Source organism: Apodemus sylvaticus, chromosome 19 (genome assembly GCF_947179515.1).
Source record: "Apodemus sylvaticus chromosome 19, mApoSyl1.1, whole genome shotgun sequence".
NCBI lineage: Eukaryota > Metazoa > Chordata > Mammalia > Rodentia > Muridae > Apodemus > Apodemus sylvaticus.
This window is the reverse complement of record NC_067490.1, coordinates 24864070-24882968: the sequence shown is the minus strand read 5'-3', so window position 1 is coordinate 24882968 and position 18899 is coordinate 24864070. Positions and strand designations below refer to the sequence as shown.

The 18899-nt window shown below is 40.0% G+C and overlaps 1 protein-coding gene across 4 annotated transcripts in view; it reads right to left on the bottom strand.

Annotated features, from left to right (window-relative positions):
* Positions 1 to 5084: 5084 nt before the first annotated feature.
* Ddx50 (DExD-box helicase 50) overlaps positions 5085 to 18899 on the bottom strand; it is a 32180-nt gene continuing 18365 nt past the window's right edge. For 3 of the 4 annotated variants that reach the window (XM_052164642.1, XM_052164645.1, XM_052164641.1), the window contains 7 exons: positions 14521 to 14682; positions 12943 to 13062; positions 12126 to 12199; positions 11744 to 11903; positions 9364 to 9498; positions 7612 to 7656; positions 5085 to 5587 (listed from right to left, as the gene is read on the bottom strand). In XM_052164642.1, the coding sequence (XP_052020602.1) occupies positions 5309 to 5587; positions 7612 to 7656; positions 9364 to 9498; positions 11744 to 11903; positions 12126 to 12199; positions 12943 to 13062; positions 14521 to 14682 (975 nt within the window). In that variant the 3' untranslated portion in view covers positions 5085 to 5308. The remainder of the gene's footprint in view (positions 5588 to 7611; positions 7657 to 9363; positions 9499 to 11743; positions 11904 to 12125; positions 12200 to 12942; positions 13063 to 14520; positions 14683 to 18899) is intronic. The other variant, XM_052164643.1, reaches the window with a different exon arrangement.

Below are 18899 nucleotides of genomic sequence, written 5' to 3'. Positions count from 1 at the left end.
GAATTCTACAGTGGGAGTGCAAGGAACTCTTATATGTATGGATAATGGATGTCTTCAACATACAACTTTTCAAGTCTAGTTATCTATAGTTAATCGTACTGCCCAGGATTTTTGTAGGAAGGTTTTAATGCTTCATGCATCTGGTTTTGGGGAACGGGAGATTAATGCTACTAGTTCCATCTTGGAAACCATGGGTTCCCAACCAGGACTTACTCTAGCAGTACATGCCTCCCCTCTTTGGGTGTAGGAGACTTCACCCTTCCATCTTCCTCATATTCCTACTGTTCCTTTCCTCACATTCTAAGTGCCCTCCCCTAAAACCCATTTCCACACACTATGCTTCACTCTCACACAAAAGGCCTTGTAAACTGAACATAACTGGTGTTGTTACTCCACAACCCTCCTCTTCCAGTAACTTAACCAAATCTACCCTTCACTGACATTTTGGAATCGGGTCAAATCTTCTTCCACAGTCTTGTCTTTTCCTCCTGCTAGCTTTCACTGTCCACAAACATGACAGTTACTTCCCAGTCCTTCAACCTCAATTAAGCAGGTTTGTTCCCAACCAGTCTACATACAGGGTTTTCTAACTGTTCCATTTTTTAGACATGGTCTCACTATATATTTATTACTTTGGCTGGCCTGGGATTTACTATGTATATATCAGCCTAGCTTCAAACTCAAGGGACCCACCAGCCTCTTCCTTATTCACCCATTAAAGGTATGCAAGAACACGCCTGGCCTACTCCTACTTAAAAAAAATTTTTAATCCATATTCTTTTAAACCATTACCCGTATGTGTACATGTGAGTGTACATGAGTGTGTGCGTATGCAGGAGGAAAGAGGGGTATCAGATCACCTGAAACTAGAGTTAACAGGCAGTTACAAGCTGCTTGATACAGGTGCTGGTGATGGAACTTGGGTCCTCCACAAGAACACTGTGCTCTTAACCACCGAGTCATCTCTCTGGCCTTTCCCTTAATCTCCACCCCCCCCCCCAGCCCCATCCCTTGGGAATAGCTAGGTTTATTACTAATGTGCCATCGACAGACATAAAACCCAACTGCCCACTCCCCCGAGAAGTTGAAAAAACATTAACATCTCTGCCATGGTACCCAGAAGAGAGGGTAAGACTTCCATAGCTTTGGGGATTCCAGGGTCATTTTGGGTGGACTCCTCGGGGTTCTGCTTGGAGGAACCTATGGGTATGGAGTACCTTTCCCAATGCTTGGGCCAGAGGTACATTAAACTCTTAGGCCAAACTTCGACCCACAGCTTCCAACAAAGTGAGACCCGAAGGTATGGTCCCTTGACTCCAGCTCAGACATGTGGGTCTCAGACAACTGCATGAGCTCCATCTCAAGCCTTTGGTAACGGAACCAAATCCTAATGTCTTCTTTTGTCAGTTTGAGTGTGTCAGCCACAGCCTCCAGAGTCTCCTCCTTAGGGTTAGGGTCTGTCTTGAAGTGTTTATTATTATTATTTTTTTTTTTTTAGCTCCTGGAACTGCTCACAGGTGAACCCAGAGTTGCCATCCATGCAATACAGACTTGGAGTTGTCTCCACCTCAGTTACTTCTATGTTGGCTGCAGGGCACTTAAGTTCTGTTCTTTAGTTTGAGGCTCTACTCCTAGGATTTTAGCTTACATTCCACTTCCATTTTGGGCCCACCTAGTTAGGCTGCTACTCCCCGCAGCTCCTCCCACTTATCTTCCCTTCCCTTACTCTTCAGACCTCAATCTCTCTGGCTCTCACAGCCCTTCAATCTCTGCCCCACTACACTGTCTTCATTCTCTCCTCAGTCTATGTGCCACAGATATGAACTATGCAGCAAGGCTGCTCAGTGTATGTGATCTGTCAATCTTCTCACCTCTTGGAGAGGGGCCCGCCCTCCTGTGCTCAGCGACCTGCTTCCATCTCCACGCCCACACAAAACGAAGGAGACCGCTCTGGCTGAGGGAACTCATCGTTTCATTCTTCACACTGCAACCACTGCCAATCTAACCTCGGCCTTTTTATTTTTTCAAGACAGGGTTTTTCTGTATAGACCTGGCTGTCCTGGAACTCACTATGCAGACCAGGCTGGCCTTGAACTCAGAGATGCACCTGCCTCTGCCTCCTGGGTACCACCCAGCTAACCTCTACTTTTTACCTCAAAAACAACACTCAAACACGTTTGTTTTTCTGACAAAATACAGAAAGGTACTGCTCCCACCCAGCTAAAGCTAAACTCTCTAGTTTTGTCCTTGATCTCGCGCTTGTGTTTTGATGGGGATCCTATTCCATGTAGAGTTCCCACTGATGGGACACCCCCTCTTGCACAAAAGCCCTAACTACCACCTCATCCCCCCCCCCCCCCCCGTTTTTTGGATTTGCTTTTTTTTTTTTCCCCCAATACAGGGTTTCTCTGTGTAGCCTGGCTGTCCTGGAACTCACTCTGTAGACCAGACTGACCTCAAACTCAGAAATCCGCCTGCCTCTGCCTCCCAAGTGCTAGAACTAACAGTGTGTGCCGCCACCACGACCCGGCTTAGTCTCCTATTCTTGCTTAGTACTAAATGGTTTCTCCTCTCAATACTCCACTGGTTGTTCTTTATGTAAGACCTTGGCAATTCTGTTGACAAACTCAGACTTGTTTCCTTATTCCCTGTGAAAGGCTGCCTGCCATTCCTAGCTTTCTGCCTTTTTCTCAATGTTCCTGTCAATGGGATCTCCTTCATTTTATGTATGAAACGTATAATCTTAATTCTTTTTTGTTTGTTTTTTCGAGACACAGGGTTTCTCTGTGTAGCCCTGGCTGTCCTGGAACTCTGTAGACTAGGCTGGCCTTGAACCCACAGACATTGGCCTGCCTCTGCCTCCCAAGTGCTGGGACTAAAGGCGTGCCCCACCACTGTCTGGCTACAATCTTAATTCTTAAAATGCTCTCCTTGCATAACTGTATTTATGTTGAATACAACTTTTTTTTTAGAGTAAAATGACTTTTATTTGTGCATAAAGTCCGATTTTTGGTTTCTTTAGCATACTCCATTTTATTAAAAGCAAAGGATTTCCAAATCTGTATCTCTGCAAGAAATCTCCGGGTTGAGATCTATAACACCAACTGTCCACCATTTATCTCTTCAAGACTTCAAGGCGTGGTGCCGCACGCCGGTAATCCCAGCACTCTGGGAGGCAAAGGTAGGTGGATTTCTGAGTTCAAGGCCAGCCTGGTCTACAGAGTGAGCTCCAGGACAGCCAGGGCTACACAGAGAAACTGTTTCGAAAAAAACCAAAATAAATAAAGAAAATACAAACATGATTACACACACACCTGAATTGATAATGATTGATAATTCTTACTCCTTTCCATAGAACTTTACTTCCTTGTCTCAGTATCCCTTTTGTTGCTGTTTTTCTGGTTTTCGAGATAGGGTTTCAGTGAATAACCCAGGCTGTCTTCAAACCCAGAGATCGCCTGCTTCTGCCTCATGAGTGTCAATACCCTAATGACAGAAATCTGGCATCCTCCAGCCTTTCATCGTCCGGTCCAAGCAACATCTAAGTCCTAACAACTCTATCTCCTGGGCCCCTCTGTAATACGCCACGTTCCTTCTTTCTTGAGACAGAGTCTCACCATGTAGCTTTGACTGGCTTAGAACTCACTATGCAGATCTGGCTGACTTCAAACTCAGAGAAATCCACTTGCCTCTGCTTCCTGACTGCAGGATTAAAACCATGGACCACCATACCAGCTTAACTGTATTTCTAATATCCACCAAATGCAATTTTGTGTTAAGAAACTAGGCTTCTGTGGGCTTAAATCTCTACTCCACTATCTATCAAGCTATGATTTTAGATCTCTCCAAATGCACTGGATCTCATCACATAAAATATTAGTAATCAGTTTGGGCCACCAGCTTCCCTCTACATTGAGTTATTGCTACAACTTCTTTCAGTGTTAAGAATTAAGCCCTTCCCTTTATAAACTAGGCAAGCACTCTATCACTCAGCTATATGCCAAGCCCTCCTACACCCTCTTCAGAGGTCTCCTGATGTTCAGTCTAGCCCTCCTCCAACATAAGAAGCCAGCAATCTTTTTGAAATACAAACCTAATCACGTTACTCCTCAGGGCTGGAGAGATGGCTCAACAGTTAAGAGCACTAGCTGCTCTTCCAAAGGACCTATACCATAGCTCCATAAACATCTGTAATTATAGTTGCAGGGGATCCAACACCTCTAAGAGTACCAGGCATACAAAGAGTACACAGACATATATACAGACAAAACACGCATACATACATTTAAAAAAGCCCTAATCTATGATTTCTGACCTGTTAAAACCTTTGTAATGTTCTTCCCATTGTCCTCAGTAAAAATGGGACTCCTTAACAATAAAGATACGGCTTTAAACACTGGACACACAAGTCTGGACTCAATCTTGCTCTTAATCTACTACAGGTAAACCGGACTGAGAGTCTCTGACTTCCTGTATATGTTGTTGTTCTCTCTACCTGCAAGCCCTCACCCTTCCAAAGTCATCTAGCCAGTGGTAATCAGTCCAAGTTTGAGGCCAGTCTAGACTACATAAAAGACTCAAAAATAAAAACCTAAAAAAAAAAAAAAAAAAAAAAAAAAAACCAATCACAAAACTGAATTCCTCTTCCTACTACAGGCACATCCCAGCCCTCTGCATTCCACACCTGCTTTTGTCTCAATCTTTATTCTCTCGTGTTTATTGTATCTGGTTGATTGTAGACAATGAGTTGGATAAAATGAGTGCCTGTGCCCCATTTATAAATGTGTGATCTAGTGATTACCAGAGAGTAGATATACAGACATTCAATATGATTGATAAATAAAGGAACGTACACTGCTTGCACACCAATCTACCTGAAACTTAATAAAGTTACACCAGTAAACTTCATCAAACAAGTCACCAGTTACCAGCCCTTAATGTGGAAAAAGTTTTGTCCTTCATCACATGAAAGAATGGCCTAATAAGCCACATTTTGTAGATTACAGGAAACCTTAAGGTTAACTTGACTGCCATGTCTTAGAAATCTTTAAAAATTACATTGAGAAAACTCTTAACACAGAATGGAAACAGACAATAAAAGGACTTTTTTTTTTTAATTCAAAGGTATAGCCAGATAAGTAGATTTGTTTAGAACCATTCTTGTGAAATACTTTTTAAAAAAATACGACCAACTTCTTTGCAAATTACAGACAAATACCTCAACTATGATGATCTAATTTTTGGTGAATAATATACATGATTAGACAGAAATAGGCAAGCTCACACTGGAAGATTAACTATCAAACACTCAGTCAAAATTCCGTTTATGGCCCCCACTTCTTGATCGATTTCGGTTCCCACTTCGTCTTCTACCATCTTGCCGACTTCCTGACCGACTCCCCTGTCGACTCTGTCTACCTGATCGGCCACCAGATCGACCACCAGACCGGCCTGAACGGCCTGACCGGCCACCAGACCAGCCACTCCTCTGTCTGGGATTAGAAGATGTGTTTCCATCATAATATTCTTCTATTTCAGGTAATTTGGCTGGCACTGAGAGTATCCAGTCTGAATCATGCCACTCTGCCTGTTAAAACAAGATGCCAGATTAACAGACGTGTACAACAAGCCCACAAGCAAGCAAGCGAGCCAAGAAGACCCTCTTCTCATCCCCTTTAGCAGCTAGCTGGAAGTGCGGAGAACTGTGGAAACCAGGAAATAGGCAACACTGTAACATGCTCAAATTCTGATCTTAAACTTCCTTTTGATTCTCAGTCCTCAGGCTAAGATCAAGGGTAGAGAAACTTTCAGATGCATTCCAAGATCCTAAATGTCTACCTAGATGTTTTCTAAACAGCGTTCACTTTCTCAGGACAAAGCAATGTGTGAGACAGACCACTAATAAGCAGTGAAGTATTTTGAGCAAGTCCATCAACAGAACCAGAAGCAACATTAGACACAAGGCTGATGCAGAAACATTTAAGTTCAGGGACGGCTTAGGCTACTACAGTTACTACAAGGCAGGTGTGGGCAAGCCAGTGAGACCTTGTCAACCAATATAGAGTAAGCCGAGGACTGGGCATCTGCACAGCATTCATAAGGGCATGGAGTTCAATTCCTAACTTTTTTTAAAAGAAGGATCCACAACAGTTCTTTAAACTTTTTTTTAAAACTTTTATGTATGTGGCTGTTTTGTCTGCATGTATCTGTGTTAGGCATGTACACAGAAGTTAAGGACAACTTGTGAGGAGTTTGCTCTCTACTTCCACCTTTACAGGAATACCAGGGAACCAATTCACAGCAAGCAGCTTTCACCTTTAACCACTGGGCCATTTCACTGGCCACTTGTATCAACACTATTTTAACGATTCCAAAAAACAAGTACAGAGATGGCTCTGGGGTAGAGGTGCATGTTAGCAACATGGGTGACTTCATTCTATGTTGGAGGCCAACATGGCGGGAGAGACCCAAGCTGTCTTCTGAACTCATATATATGGCCACAGTCCTACACCATACATAGATAATGAAATAAATGGTCCAACACCATTAACTTAAACTAGATATTGGGCAGGTACGTATAAAGGTCCAGTTGGAATATACAGTGAGCTCCCAGCTGGCCTAGGCTATATACCAGGACTCTGCCTCAACACTACCTCCCCCAAATGTACATAAAAGCAAAGACATAAACAAAATTTTGGATTATAAGAATTTAGTGGACTCCTCTATTCAATAAATCAAATTAAACATTATAGAAAAAGTTATAAATCACACCAAATTACGTCTTAACTTTATGGACCTTATTTTAAAAATATTCACTAAGCACTCAGGAGATAAAGCAAAATAGATCCCTGGGTTCAAAGCCAGCCTAGCCCACAGACCAAGTCCCAGGATAGACAGGGCTATACAGAAATACACCCCACCTCACCCCAGTAAATAATTCAGTAAGGCTGGGGGAGGGAATGGTGGATGGGGAGCTCACTGATAACCTATCTAACATGTGTAAGAGCTTAGCTTCCAACCTAAGAACAGCAAAGAATAACAAGAAACAACAGAAAAAATCTAAATATAAAATATTAAAAAAAAAAAATGGTTGTGAGCTGGAGGAATGGCTCAGCAGTTAAGAGCACTGACTGCTCTTCCAGAGGTCCTAAATTCAATTCCCAGCAACTACATGGTGGCTCAGAACCATCCGTAATGAGATCTGACACCCTCTTCTGGAGTGTCTGAAGACAGCTACATCTTAAAATAAAAACACAGGTGCCCAGTCCTTGGCTTACTCTATATTGGTTGACAAGGTCTCACTGGCTTGCCCACACCGGCCTTGGAGATGGTTTGGAAGGTGCCAGATCTCTGGTTTTGTGAATCCATGTGTATGCTGGGAATGGAACCCAGGTCCTCTCATGTGATCTTAAGCACTGTGCCATTTCTCCACCTCCCAATTAACCGTTACACTTGAAAGTACCTATAATACATTTTTAATTATGGGTCAAACAATATTTCATCTTAAGGACTTCCTTAATTGATTTAAGGATGACAAATGACACCATATGTTTTCCAAAACTATTTTTAAAAAACATACTCAGCTACTTAATAAGTAAAAAAATTTAATACCTGTAATCTTTCTGACTCACTTGTAGGAACATCAAAGCAAACACCCTAAAAGGAAAATAACAAGATTTTTATTTAGATATGAGTTAATTTTTCTTATTAAATATGTATTGAATTTTATTCTTAGAAGTATGTATTCCATGACTGTTTACAGGATCAAAACAGATAACAAATAAGTATAGATGATTTAAAATATGTAATGTAGTTTCTAGTCTGAGACAGAACTAAATCTAGGTAGTAAGACTCTTTAAGTACCTAGAATGTTCTCTAGAAAATTTTTGTAGACACTACAGTTGTTCTGTATCTCTTAAAAACTGGTCTTTCTAGCTGGGTAGTGGTAGCGCATACCTTTAATCCCAACACTTGAGAAAGAGGCAGGCTGAGTTTTGAAGCCAGCCTAGTCTACACAGTGAGCTGCAGGGCAGAGAAACTGTCTTAAATATTCCCTCACCCCAACCCTCCAAAAAATATTTAAAAAATGGTCCTTCTAGCTGGGTGGTGGTGAAAAACACCTTTAATCCCAGCATTCAGAGGCAGGTGGATTTCTGGGTTTCAGGACAGCCAGGGATGCAAAGAAAAACCCTGTCTCAGGAAGAAAACAAAAACAAATAATCCAAATAAAAATGGTCCTTCTGATTTCGTTAAAATATAAATAAGGGGCTGGAGAGATGGCTCAGCAGTTAAGAGCACTGACTGTTCTTCCGAAGGTCCTGAGTTCAAATCCCAGCAACCACATGGTGGCTCACAACCATCTCATAATGAGATCTGACGCCCTCTTCTGGGGTGTCTGAAGATAGCTACAGGGTATTTACATATAATAATAAATAAATCTTAAAAAAAAAAAAAGAGAAGCTAAAATTAAAAATATATATATATATAAATAAGAATCTGGGAACAGGTCTGTGGGATGGTACTTACTTATATAAGTCAAAGGGTTAGTTAGACCCTAGCACTGCAAAAGATTCCAAAGTTAAAACTGGGATAAGAAAGTTTTTCTCACAGAGTTGAGATAATTTCTAATGAACAATCTGATTAGCAGCTTTTAAGCTACCACAAATCTATGTAGTAATTTCAGATAAATAACCTTAGATCTTCTCAGAACTCAGAAAGCAGAGGTAGGTGTATCTGTGTGGGCCAGCCTGGTCTACATATGAATTCCAGGACAGCCATGACTATATAAAGAGACCCGGTGCCAAAAAAGTAAAAGCAAACAAACAAAAATGTTGTAACAAGTTCCTTTTACTCTAAGTTACTCAGGAGTATGTTTGTTAGCTCAGAAGTAGGAGGAAAATAAGCAAGAGCTCAAGTCTATTCTGGGCAGTAATGAAATATTGTCTCACAGAAAAAGACTATCATTAATCTCATTAACAACCAATAGCAGAGAACAATAAATATTCTGTATTTTCAAGAGCTATTCAGATGTTACATACTTACACATAGTAAGTATACCACAGCAGGAACTTAAATTACTTAAGTCTTAGACAGGGTTAATCTACTTGCAATCCTAACATCCATAAAATGATTATGGGTTTTAAGGCCAGCCTAGGCTACAAAGGAATATCCCATCTCAAAGTAGTAATAGCAACAAAAACTTAAATAAAAACAGACTGACATAAAGTTCTGAAGGAATATATCATTTATATAATCCCCCAAATTTATCAGTAGAAACAACCCAACACTGAGATAAAGCAGTATTAATCATTTATAAAAGAGGGGAGGGGACAGGCCATTCAAGTCTTAGGAACAAAATCCTACCATATTTCCTTTCAGGAGGCACATTCTGGTTACTTGAGACACAGCAGTACTACTGAGCTTTCTGTTAAGTTCCTTCCAAGCACAGCTGACATCCTGTATTTCTTCTGGGCTTTCTAGAGTCATGGTCACAAACCCCTTTAGAAATAAAAGTCTTATTAGATTTGGGATAAAATCAGCAGCAGGAGAATGAAGTTTGACTCTGTGGTGCTTCCTGAATCACCCACAGAGGTCCCATGCAGTATTTGTGTGGTATCTGCGTGCCAACAGTGTAACATGGCTACTGGGAACTAACTTCTCTGAGAGTATACTAGAAGACTACTGTTAACATACCATGTTCTATGCACTGCTCTTACAGATCACATAGAGACTATGCTCCACACATTACAAGACAGAATTAGATCAGAACATCACAGGAAGAGTTCAGAGGAAAAGTAGTAAAGAAATAAGGAAATGTTAAAAAGTAGTTCAGAGTAAAAGTAGTAAAGAAATAAGGAAATGTTAAAAAGTCAGATATGGGCTGGAGAGATTGCTCAGTGGTTAAGAGCACCGTCTGCCCTTCCAAAAGTCGAGTTCAATTCCAGCAACCTGGTGGCTCACAACCATCTGTAATGAGATCTGATGCCCTCTTCTTGCGTGTCTGAAGACAGAAAGTGTACTTACATAAATGAAATAAATCTTTTTTTTAAAAAAAAAAAAGTCAGTTATTTAGCAGTGAAAAAAAGACAACAAAATCTTTAAACTTTTGGAGGACAACCACATAAAAATAGTGACTACCTCCTACATTGTACCAGAAACCACGTTGGGAACTAAAGATTTTATGACAAACAGACCCTTCTCTCCTGGACATAGCTTTCCTGTGGAGTTGGGGTGGAGACAGTAAGAGAGTACATGAAACACCAGCAATAAGCATCAGGAAGAATAGCACAGAAGAGCTGGGGAATATGAAAAAGGGAGGAGGGGACCAGGGCGAACAGGAAAGATTGTACCAAAATCAGGCGGATTTCTGAGGCCAGCCTGGTCTACAGAGTGAATTCCAGGGACAGCCAGGGCTATACACAGAAACCCTGTCTCGAAAAACCAAATCCAAAAACCAAAACCAAAAAACAAAAAAGTTTAAAAATTGTTTTGTCTTTTTGGGTTGTTTAGCTTGACAGGATTTCTCTGGCTGTCCTATAATTCACTCTGTAGACCAGGCTGTCCTCAAACTCAGAGATCCCCTAACTCTGCCTCCTGGGAGAGGCACTATAACTGTCTGGCCTAAAAATTGTTTTGTATTTGAAAGGCTGAAGCAGGAGAATTGCTGTGACTTCAAGGCCTGAGATATACAAGACTTTGTCTCTACAAAAATAAAATGCACCAGATGGTGCATGCCTAAACAAGAGGAATCTGTGAGTTCTAGGCCAACCCAGCCTACACAGTGAATTCCAGGCCAGCCAGGGGTACCCATTGGATTGACTTTTCTTTTTGGGGACAAGTTTTCCCAAGGTGTAATCCCAGGTGGCCTAAAACCCTTATGTTCAACGGACTAGTCTTAAATTTGTAAGTCTACTGTCTCTGTTTCCTGAGTGCTGGGATTACAAATATGAGCTACCACTTCAGGCTTTTCTGCTGGTAAATACATTTTATAAGGTATCTGAAGAGGTTTTAGGGATAGTCTACTTACTCAGTGCTAAAGGATGACCATATAAATTACTATTAGGAGAGTAAAATAGGTTGTTTTTTGTTTGGTTGGTTTGGGTTTTTCGAGACAGGGTTTCTCTGTGTAGCCTTGGCTGTCCTGGAACTCACTCTGTAGACCAAGCTGGCCTCCAACTCAGAAATCCACCTGCCTCCCAGAATGCTGGGATTACAGGCGTGCGCCGCCACCACCACCCGGCTGGCACATACCCTTCTTATCAAACTAAATCCAAATCATGGTAACTGACATACAGCTCAAAATTAAACTACTTCATATTCCCCGTGGCAAACGAGCTATGTTTTGCATGCACAGAAGCTCGTCTACAGATATGATTAACATGAAAACCATCTCTGTTAGCAGATTAGACTGATATTGTGATTAAGTAGAATATCATTGTTTTTAGAAGATATAAGTTGAAATATTTAATGTTTCAACTTTTAAACAGCTTACAGAAGGATGAATATAAGATATATGTTACAGAATAATAACAGCTGTTGAGTTAACATGGATGGTATTTATCTTACTAGTCTTTCTCCCTACCTCGAGTGCAGGCATGTGTATCAGATAAGAAGATTGTTCTAGATAGAAAAAGGAAAACAAAGGCAACACACCACCCCAATATACTGAAGAAATCAATGCAGCATTTCAGTGATGTGCTATATAACTGCTACAGCTAAGCTCTAACCATATCTAGCCAAATACCTTATCAGAAGTGATCAAAGATCGTGGTTCAAAGCTTGATGCACCAGAAATATGAGCTAATGCTGCAGCCAATGCATCTACTGCCCCCTTTTCTTCTATCAGTCTTTGAGCTGATGGTCGAAAAAAATCAACAGCAGCATAAGAAACAGAAGCCAGAGACCTGTGGTTTAAAAAAAAGTAAATGTTCTTGGTCAGGATACAGGGGAAAGGTAAAAACAAAATCAGAAATGGGAAAAGAAAGAGTAACATTTTCATATAATAATGTAACTAAATGTCTTCTGGTAGAACCCTTGACTACAATTCTCTCACACTTGGACTAGGAGAGCTCACAGATGAAAGCCTCTACAGAAGAGAAAGTACTCGGCAAGGTCAGAAAGCATACCTGATGGCATCCATGCTTTTAGACTTAACTAAATCCATTGTGGAAGGAACACCTACACGTTTAAAAGTAATTCCCTGAAAATGAAAGAATTATATTAAAGAAAAAGGAAGTCGTCATAGTTAATTTCTAAGTTAATATAGTCTGTTGAATTTCCATTTCTCCGACTTAAAAAGATTTCCAAGCCCTACCAGATGAATGCTTTTTCTAACAAATCATCTATAATCAATTCCAAAAAACAAAATAAACACAACTTTTTAAAATTGTCCCTTAGTTAAATCATGGGACTTCACTTGCAAAACAAAGCTGATTCATAGAGAAAGGATGTGATTTCAATCCGTCATACTTTTTTCTTACCACTTTCATTTTGTAAATATACTAGTTTATAAACATTAACAAAAAGGCAGTTTATAGAATATGAAAAACTACAAGAAAGTGCAGACCATAAAAAATGTAATTTTTAATAAAACTGCCTATTGTATTATCAACCTATCTAAAACAGCAAGGCTAATTAAATCAGTTAGTTACCCATTTATAATGCTTAGTGATACTGAAACCATTAATACACCTTCAACTTTAGTATCAAGGGAGAAATTCAAAGAAAAAGGGAGCATGTCAGATATTCTGGTTACACATTAAAAACTGTATAAAATAAAGTCTTGCAACTAGTATAAACTCAGCTGTCTACATACTTGATTGACATCAGAATGCAGCGTAAGCTGAGAAGTGATAGGAAGGTTTATTTGTGAGAACAAATATAAAAACTCTCTTCTAAGGTATCATTTAGATAACAAGCCTGAAACAATTTCACTGTACTTACGGCTTTCTGCTCCACATATCTCAGTTGACCTCTTTCCCTTGGTTGATAAAAACATACACAAATTCCTGTCCGGCCAGCTCTACCTGTGCGCCCAGAGCGATGGATATAGGATTCAACATCCTATGAATACAAAAAGAAACTTCATTTTATAAACCTGACAAGCAAATTAAGCTATAATGGTGCACACATGTCATCAGTACTAAGGAGGCTGAAGCAAGAGGATTAACCCAAAACTACGGTCATCTAAGGCTGAGACCTTGTCTCAAAAACACCAAAAATGCCAGGTGATGGCGCACGCCTTTAAGCCCAGCACTCAGAAGGCAGAGGCAGGCAGACTTTTGATTTTAAGGCCAGACTAGTCTACAGAGTGAGTTCCAGAACAAGCAGTGCTACAGAGAAATCCTATCTCAAAAAAACAAAACAATCAATGGACCACACACCAAAAAAAAAATTAGGCCTGGTAGTGCAGCTCTGTAATTCCAGTACTTAGGAGGCTGCTGAGGGCAGCCTGTGCTTAAAAAAGACTTTCAGGCCTGCCTAGTCTAAGACCATTTCTTTCTTTCTTTTTTTTTTTTAAGATGTATTTATTATATGTAAGTACACTGTAGCTGTCTTCAGACACCAGAAGAGGGCATCAGATCTCTTTAAGGATGGTTGTGAGCCACCATGTGGATGCTGGGATTTGAACTCATAACCTTTGGAAGAACAGTCAGTGCTCTTACCCCCTGAGCCATCTCTCCAGCCCCCATCTAAGACCATTTCTTGAAAAAAGGCAAAAATAACTTCTTTCCTTCTATACTTTAACAACAACAACAACACAAGTAATTTATATGCTAAAATTCTACTTATTAAATAAATAAATAAATACTACTATCCAAGACATGAACAAGAATAACAGACATACCTAAAAGGAAAGAAGGAAATCTCACAGGGCCCTAAACCCTAGACAAGAAACTACAAACAATGAAGGAATGCTAAGAACAAGAGAAATAAGTTTTCCTCAGGAAAGAGCCCTCCAGTTGATTGTCTAAGTACTAAGAGGTCAGTCCTAAAAATTCTGTGTGTGTGTGTGTGTGGTGTGTGTGTGTGTGTGTGTGTGTGTGTGTATATGTGTGTGTGTGTACAAAAAAAATAGGTTATAAATTTGGGAAAGCAAGCAGAATATATAGGAAAGAATGGAGGAAGGAAAGGGAAGGAGGAAATTACATGATTGTATTTTAATTTAAAAGGCTATTTATTCATATGCACTAGAGTTCAGTATATGAAACTTTGAACTTTCTTACTGAGATGTGCATGCTGTCTCCATCGTTGTTTGGTTTGGGATGCAGGCTGTATGGATGGCTAGCCTGGATTATACAGTGTCCTTCAGCCTTGGCTCTAGAATGCTGTACTTTTATGTGTAAACCACCATGCAAACAATAAAGCTACTTATTTACAAGGGAAGTACACCTGAGCCAATGTAATACCATCCTAACAAGATATAAGATCAACAACAAATAAAGACAACTCAAGCAATAAATACTCTGTAAATAAAGCAATATTTATAAAAGTGTTCTAAAACCAAAATCCAGGTCCTACCTGTGGAGGAGAACTCTGAATCACAAGGTCAACCTCAGGAATGTCCAAGCCACGAGCAGCCACATTGGTTGCCACCAAAACTTTAAAACTACCTTCTCTAAAGCCTTTCAAGGTAATTTCTCTTTGTGACTGTGCAATATCTCCATGCAAACACTGGGCATTCTATTTGAAAAAAAGAAAAAAAAAAATTAAATGGATCATACCTGAAACTGAGTATCCCAATTCTGTACTCTTTTCTTGTGTTTTTTTCCCAATATTATCTTTAATAACAATGTATTTTTTTAAGAAGTATTTATTTCATGTATGTGAGTACACTGTAGCTGTCTTCCAACGCACCAGAAGAGGACATCAGATCCCATTACAGATGGTTGTGAGCCATCATGTGGTTGCTGAGAATTGAACTCAGGACCTCTGGGAAGAGCAGTCAGTACTCTTAACCACTGAGCCAACTATCCAGCCAATAACAATATATTTTTTTAAAATCTTTTTTAAATACATGGATTTACTGGGAGGCAGAGGCAGGCGGATTTCTGAGTTCAAGGCCAGCCTGGTCTACAGAGTGAGTTCCAGGACAGCCAGGGCTACACAGAGAAACCCTGTCTCAAAAAAAAAAAAAAAAAAAAAAGCCAAATTCAAAAAACAACAACAACAAAAGGATTTACCTCTATGTACACTATTGTACCTGCATGTATCTCTACGATGAGAGTATCTAGGAATTAAGGACTCAGTTGTGAGCCGCCATGTGGGGGCTGGGATTTGAATCAGGGACCTCTGGAAGAGCAGTCAGTGCCCTTAACTGTTGAGCCATCTTTCCAGCTCCAATGTATGAGGTCTTTAAAACAAACAAACAAACAAACAAAACAAAACAAAACAGGGCTGGAGAAATGTTCAGCAGGGAAGGACACTTGCCTCCAAGACTGCCACCCTGAGCTAAATCCCTGGGATCCATGTGGTAGAAGGGAAAGAACAGAATCTTGTACACTGTCCTCTATCTTTCTTCCACACTCACACTGCACCATGTGTCCATGTGCATGCACACTAAATACCTAAGTAAATGTAAAAAAATCTAAAACCGGAAACACCCCAGAAAATATACTGCATATTATATAAGTCTCATTTAATATCAGCCTCCTAAAAAATAACTGCTAATCATTTGAAAGATAGCCTGTAATTTCTCTTTTATGTCCACAGTGCCACGGTCTGAATCCTTTGTCATCATAGTAAAGTACTGCCTAGAGAGTTAACAAAAGCTTCCATTTCTGAGCTACATGCTAGACTGAAAATTCTCTGGTAACTTTTTTTTGGTAGACATCTTAAAATGTTGCCTAGTCTCAATCTCATTATCCTGATGCTTTAGCTTCTCAAATGCAGAGATTGTAAGCACCATCATGCCCAGGTTTTCTGTTTGAGTATATTAAAAACTTTAACAAGGCATGGTGGTGCACGCCTTTAGTTCCAGTACTTGGGAAGCAAAGGCATGTTCATCTCTGACTTTTTAGGCCAACCTGGTCTAAAGAGTGAGTTCCAGGACAACCAGAGCTACACACAAAAACCTTGTCTTGGAAAACCAAACACAAAAAGTAAGATTTAATATTTTTAAAGATTTATTGATTGTGTATTGGTGTTTTACCTGCATTAACCTGTGCATCACCTTTTGTACCCTCAAAAGTCAGAAGGTATCAAACTGGAGTTACAGATGGTTGTCAGCCACCATGTGGGAACTGGGATTCAAACTCAGTTTCTCTGGAAGAGCAGCAGCCAATGTTCTTAATTGTTATGCCATCTCTCCAGCCCCAGTAGGTTTTTCTGAGACACCATGAGCCCAGGCTGGTATTGAATTTGCTACATTCCTACTTCTACCTTCTCAACACTGGAATTAGAGATTTGCTGCCATAACTGGCTGGGACATTTTTGTTCTTTTAAAATAAATATAGGAAGCCAGAGGTCTGGAAAACCCTTTTAATCCCAACACTCCAAGGCTGAGGCAGGCAGATCTCTAGGGATGCCAAAAGCTCACTAGTCAGCTAATCTAGTCAACAAGGGATGCTATGTCAAAAGAGGAGGAAAGCACTGACAGTCACAGTCGACCTATGACCATCACATACTCGTCCTGGCAGATACCCAGTATTCATTCATTCATTCATTCTCTCTCTCTCTCTCTCTCTCTCTCTCTCTCTCTCTCTCTCTCACACACACACACACACACACACACACAGAGAGAGAGAGAGAGAGAGAGAGAGAGAGAGAGAGAGAGAGAGAGAGAGAGAGAGAGAGAGAGTGTGTCAGAGAGAAAGATAGGAGAGATGCCTAAATAGAAGCACATACTCTTCATGCAGAAGACCCAAGTCAGTGCCCAGGCCCTACACAGTGGCTCATAACTGTAACACTATGATATCGATGCCTACTTCTGGCTTCTGGGGTTACTGCATGCATGTAGTACATATACATGCCTACATGCAAAACACTCATACTCACAAAATAAACATGAACTTTTTAACAAAAACAGTGGTAATGCATGCCTTTCCCAGAACTAAGGAGACAGAGGCAGGGGTAAATCTCTGAGTTTGAGACCAGCCTGTTCTAGGGAGTGAGGTACAGGACATCTAGGGCTACACAGAGAAACCATATCTCAGAAAACAAAAACAAAAACAAAAAAATATATACATACCCTGTCACACAATTTATAAACTAGTATATGCTATAAATTTGTGTCTATAAAAGTGGCATACTTTATACAACTGGCATGTTGTTTTGCAATCTAACTTATAAATTTAATATAACAGCCATTTTTGGTATCTGCAAATGGAGTACCATTGAATTTTTTAAACTATAAGCACTTTTTTCATATAGATGCAAAAACTTATTTTTTATCAGTTTCTTACCGATGAACATCTGTGTTGTACACACATTTTTCACACAAACGATGTTATAATAAGAAACCTTTCACTTAACATCTTTGGCCATTTATGTGTATTTCAGAAGGATACTTACCAGAAATTGAATTTCTGGATTAAATATAATGAATATTTGGAAGAGTGTTCCATTCTTGGAAGAGTGTTAATAAGTATGGCTAAGGCCTTGGATTCAATATCTAGAACAAGAAAAATTTTAGAGTCTTATATTTACGTGTATGGATGCTTTGCCTGTGTGTATGCCTGTGTACAACATGTGTATAGTGTCTGTGGAGGCCAAGAAGGGAGGAGTGGTCTTTAGACCTCCTGAGTTGGAGTTACAATAGTTCTTAGCTACCATAAGTGAATAGGGCCTGGGTCTTGTAGTCAATACTCGTGACTATTACGCCATATTTCAGCCCCCTGCATTTTAATTGCTATTGCCAAACTATTATAAAAAATTACTGTACCCACTTAACCTTTCAATGTTCTGGATTTATTTCATCATACTCTAATCATAAATCATAATACCTGTTAATCTAATAGGTCAATATTATATCTCAAATCTGCTTTTCTATAATTTTTGACATTTGTTTTAATGTTCATGGTTGTTTTGCCCACATGTATGTGTATGTACCACGTGCATAAATGGTGTCCAAGAAGGTTAACAGATTCCCTGGAACCAGAGTTATAGATGGTTGTGAACTCCCACAGGAATAAGAATAGAAACCAGGACCTCTGAAGGAAGTCAGTGTGATCTTAACTACCAAGCCATCTCTCCAACTTTGTATTTTTTGTAGTTTTCTGTAATTTTTATTAGGCTAAACCAACTTACACTATATCTGTGCTAGAAATACTTTTCCTAATTTTGTGTAGGTACTACACACACACACACACACAAACACACACACACACAGAGAGAGAGAGAGAGAGAGAGAGAGAGAGAGAGAAAGAGAGAGAGGGTGGGGGAGAGAGAGGGAAGGAGGGAGGTATTTTGCCTCTAGGAATGGCTGTTTACCACATGTAGTGCTCAGAAAAGGGTGTCAGATTCCCTGGAACTGGAGATATAGATAGCTGTTAAGAAATCAACTGACCAGCCAGGTGGTGGTGGTGCACTCCTGTAATCTTAGCACTCTGGGAGGCAGAGGCAGGCGGATTTCTGAGTTCGAGGCCAGCCTGGTCTACAGAGTGAGTTCCAGGACAGCCAGGGCAACACAGAGAAACCCTGTCTAAAAAAACAAAACAAAACAAAACAAAAACAAACAAAAAAAAAAAACAAAAAAATCCAAAAACAAACAAACAAACAAACAAACAAAAATAAGAAATCAACTGACCTAAAAGAAGAAATATGGCTAAGGAGTTTGGATGAAAATTCTTATAAATAAGTGCTACCTGGGAAATAAACTAGTTAAGGGATCTGAGACTAGAACCATCCATAAAGAGATCTGACGCCCTCTTCTGGTGTGTCTGAAGACAGCTACAGTGTAC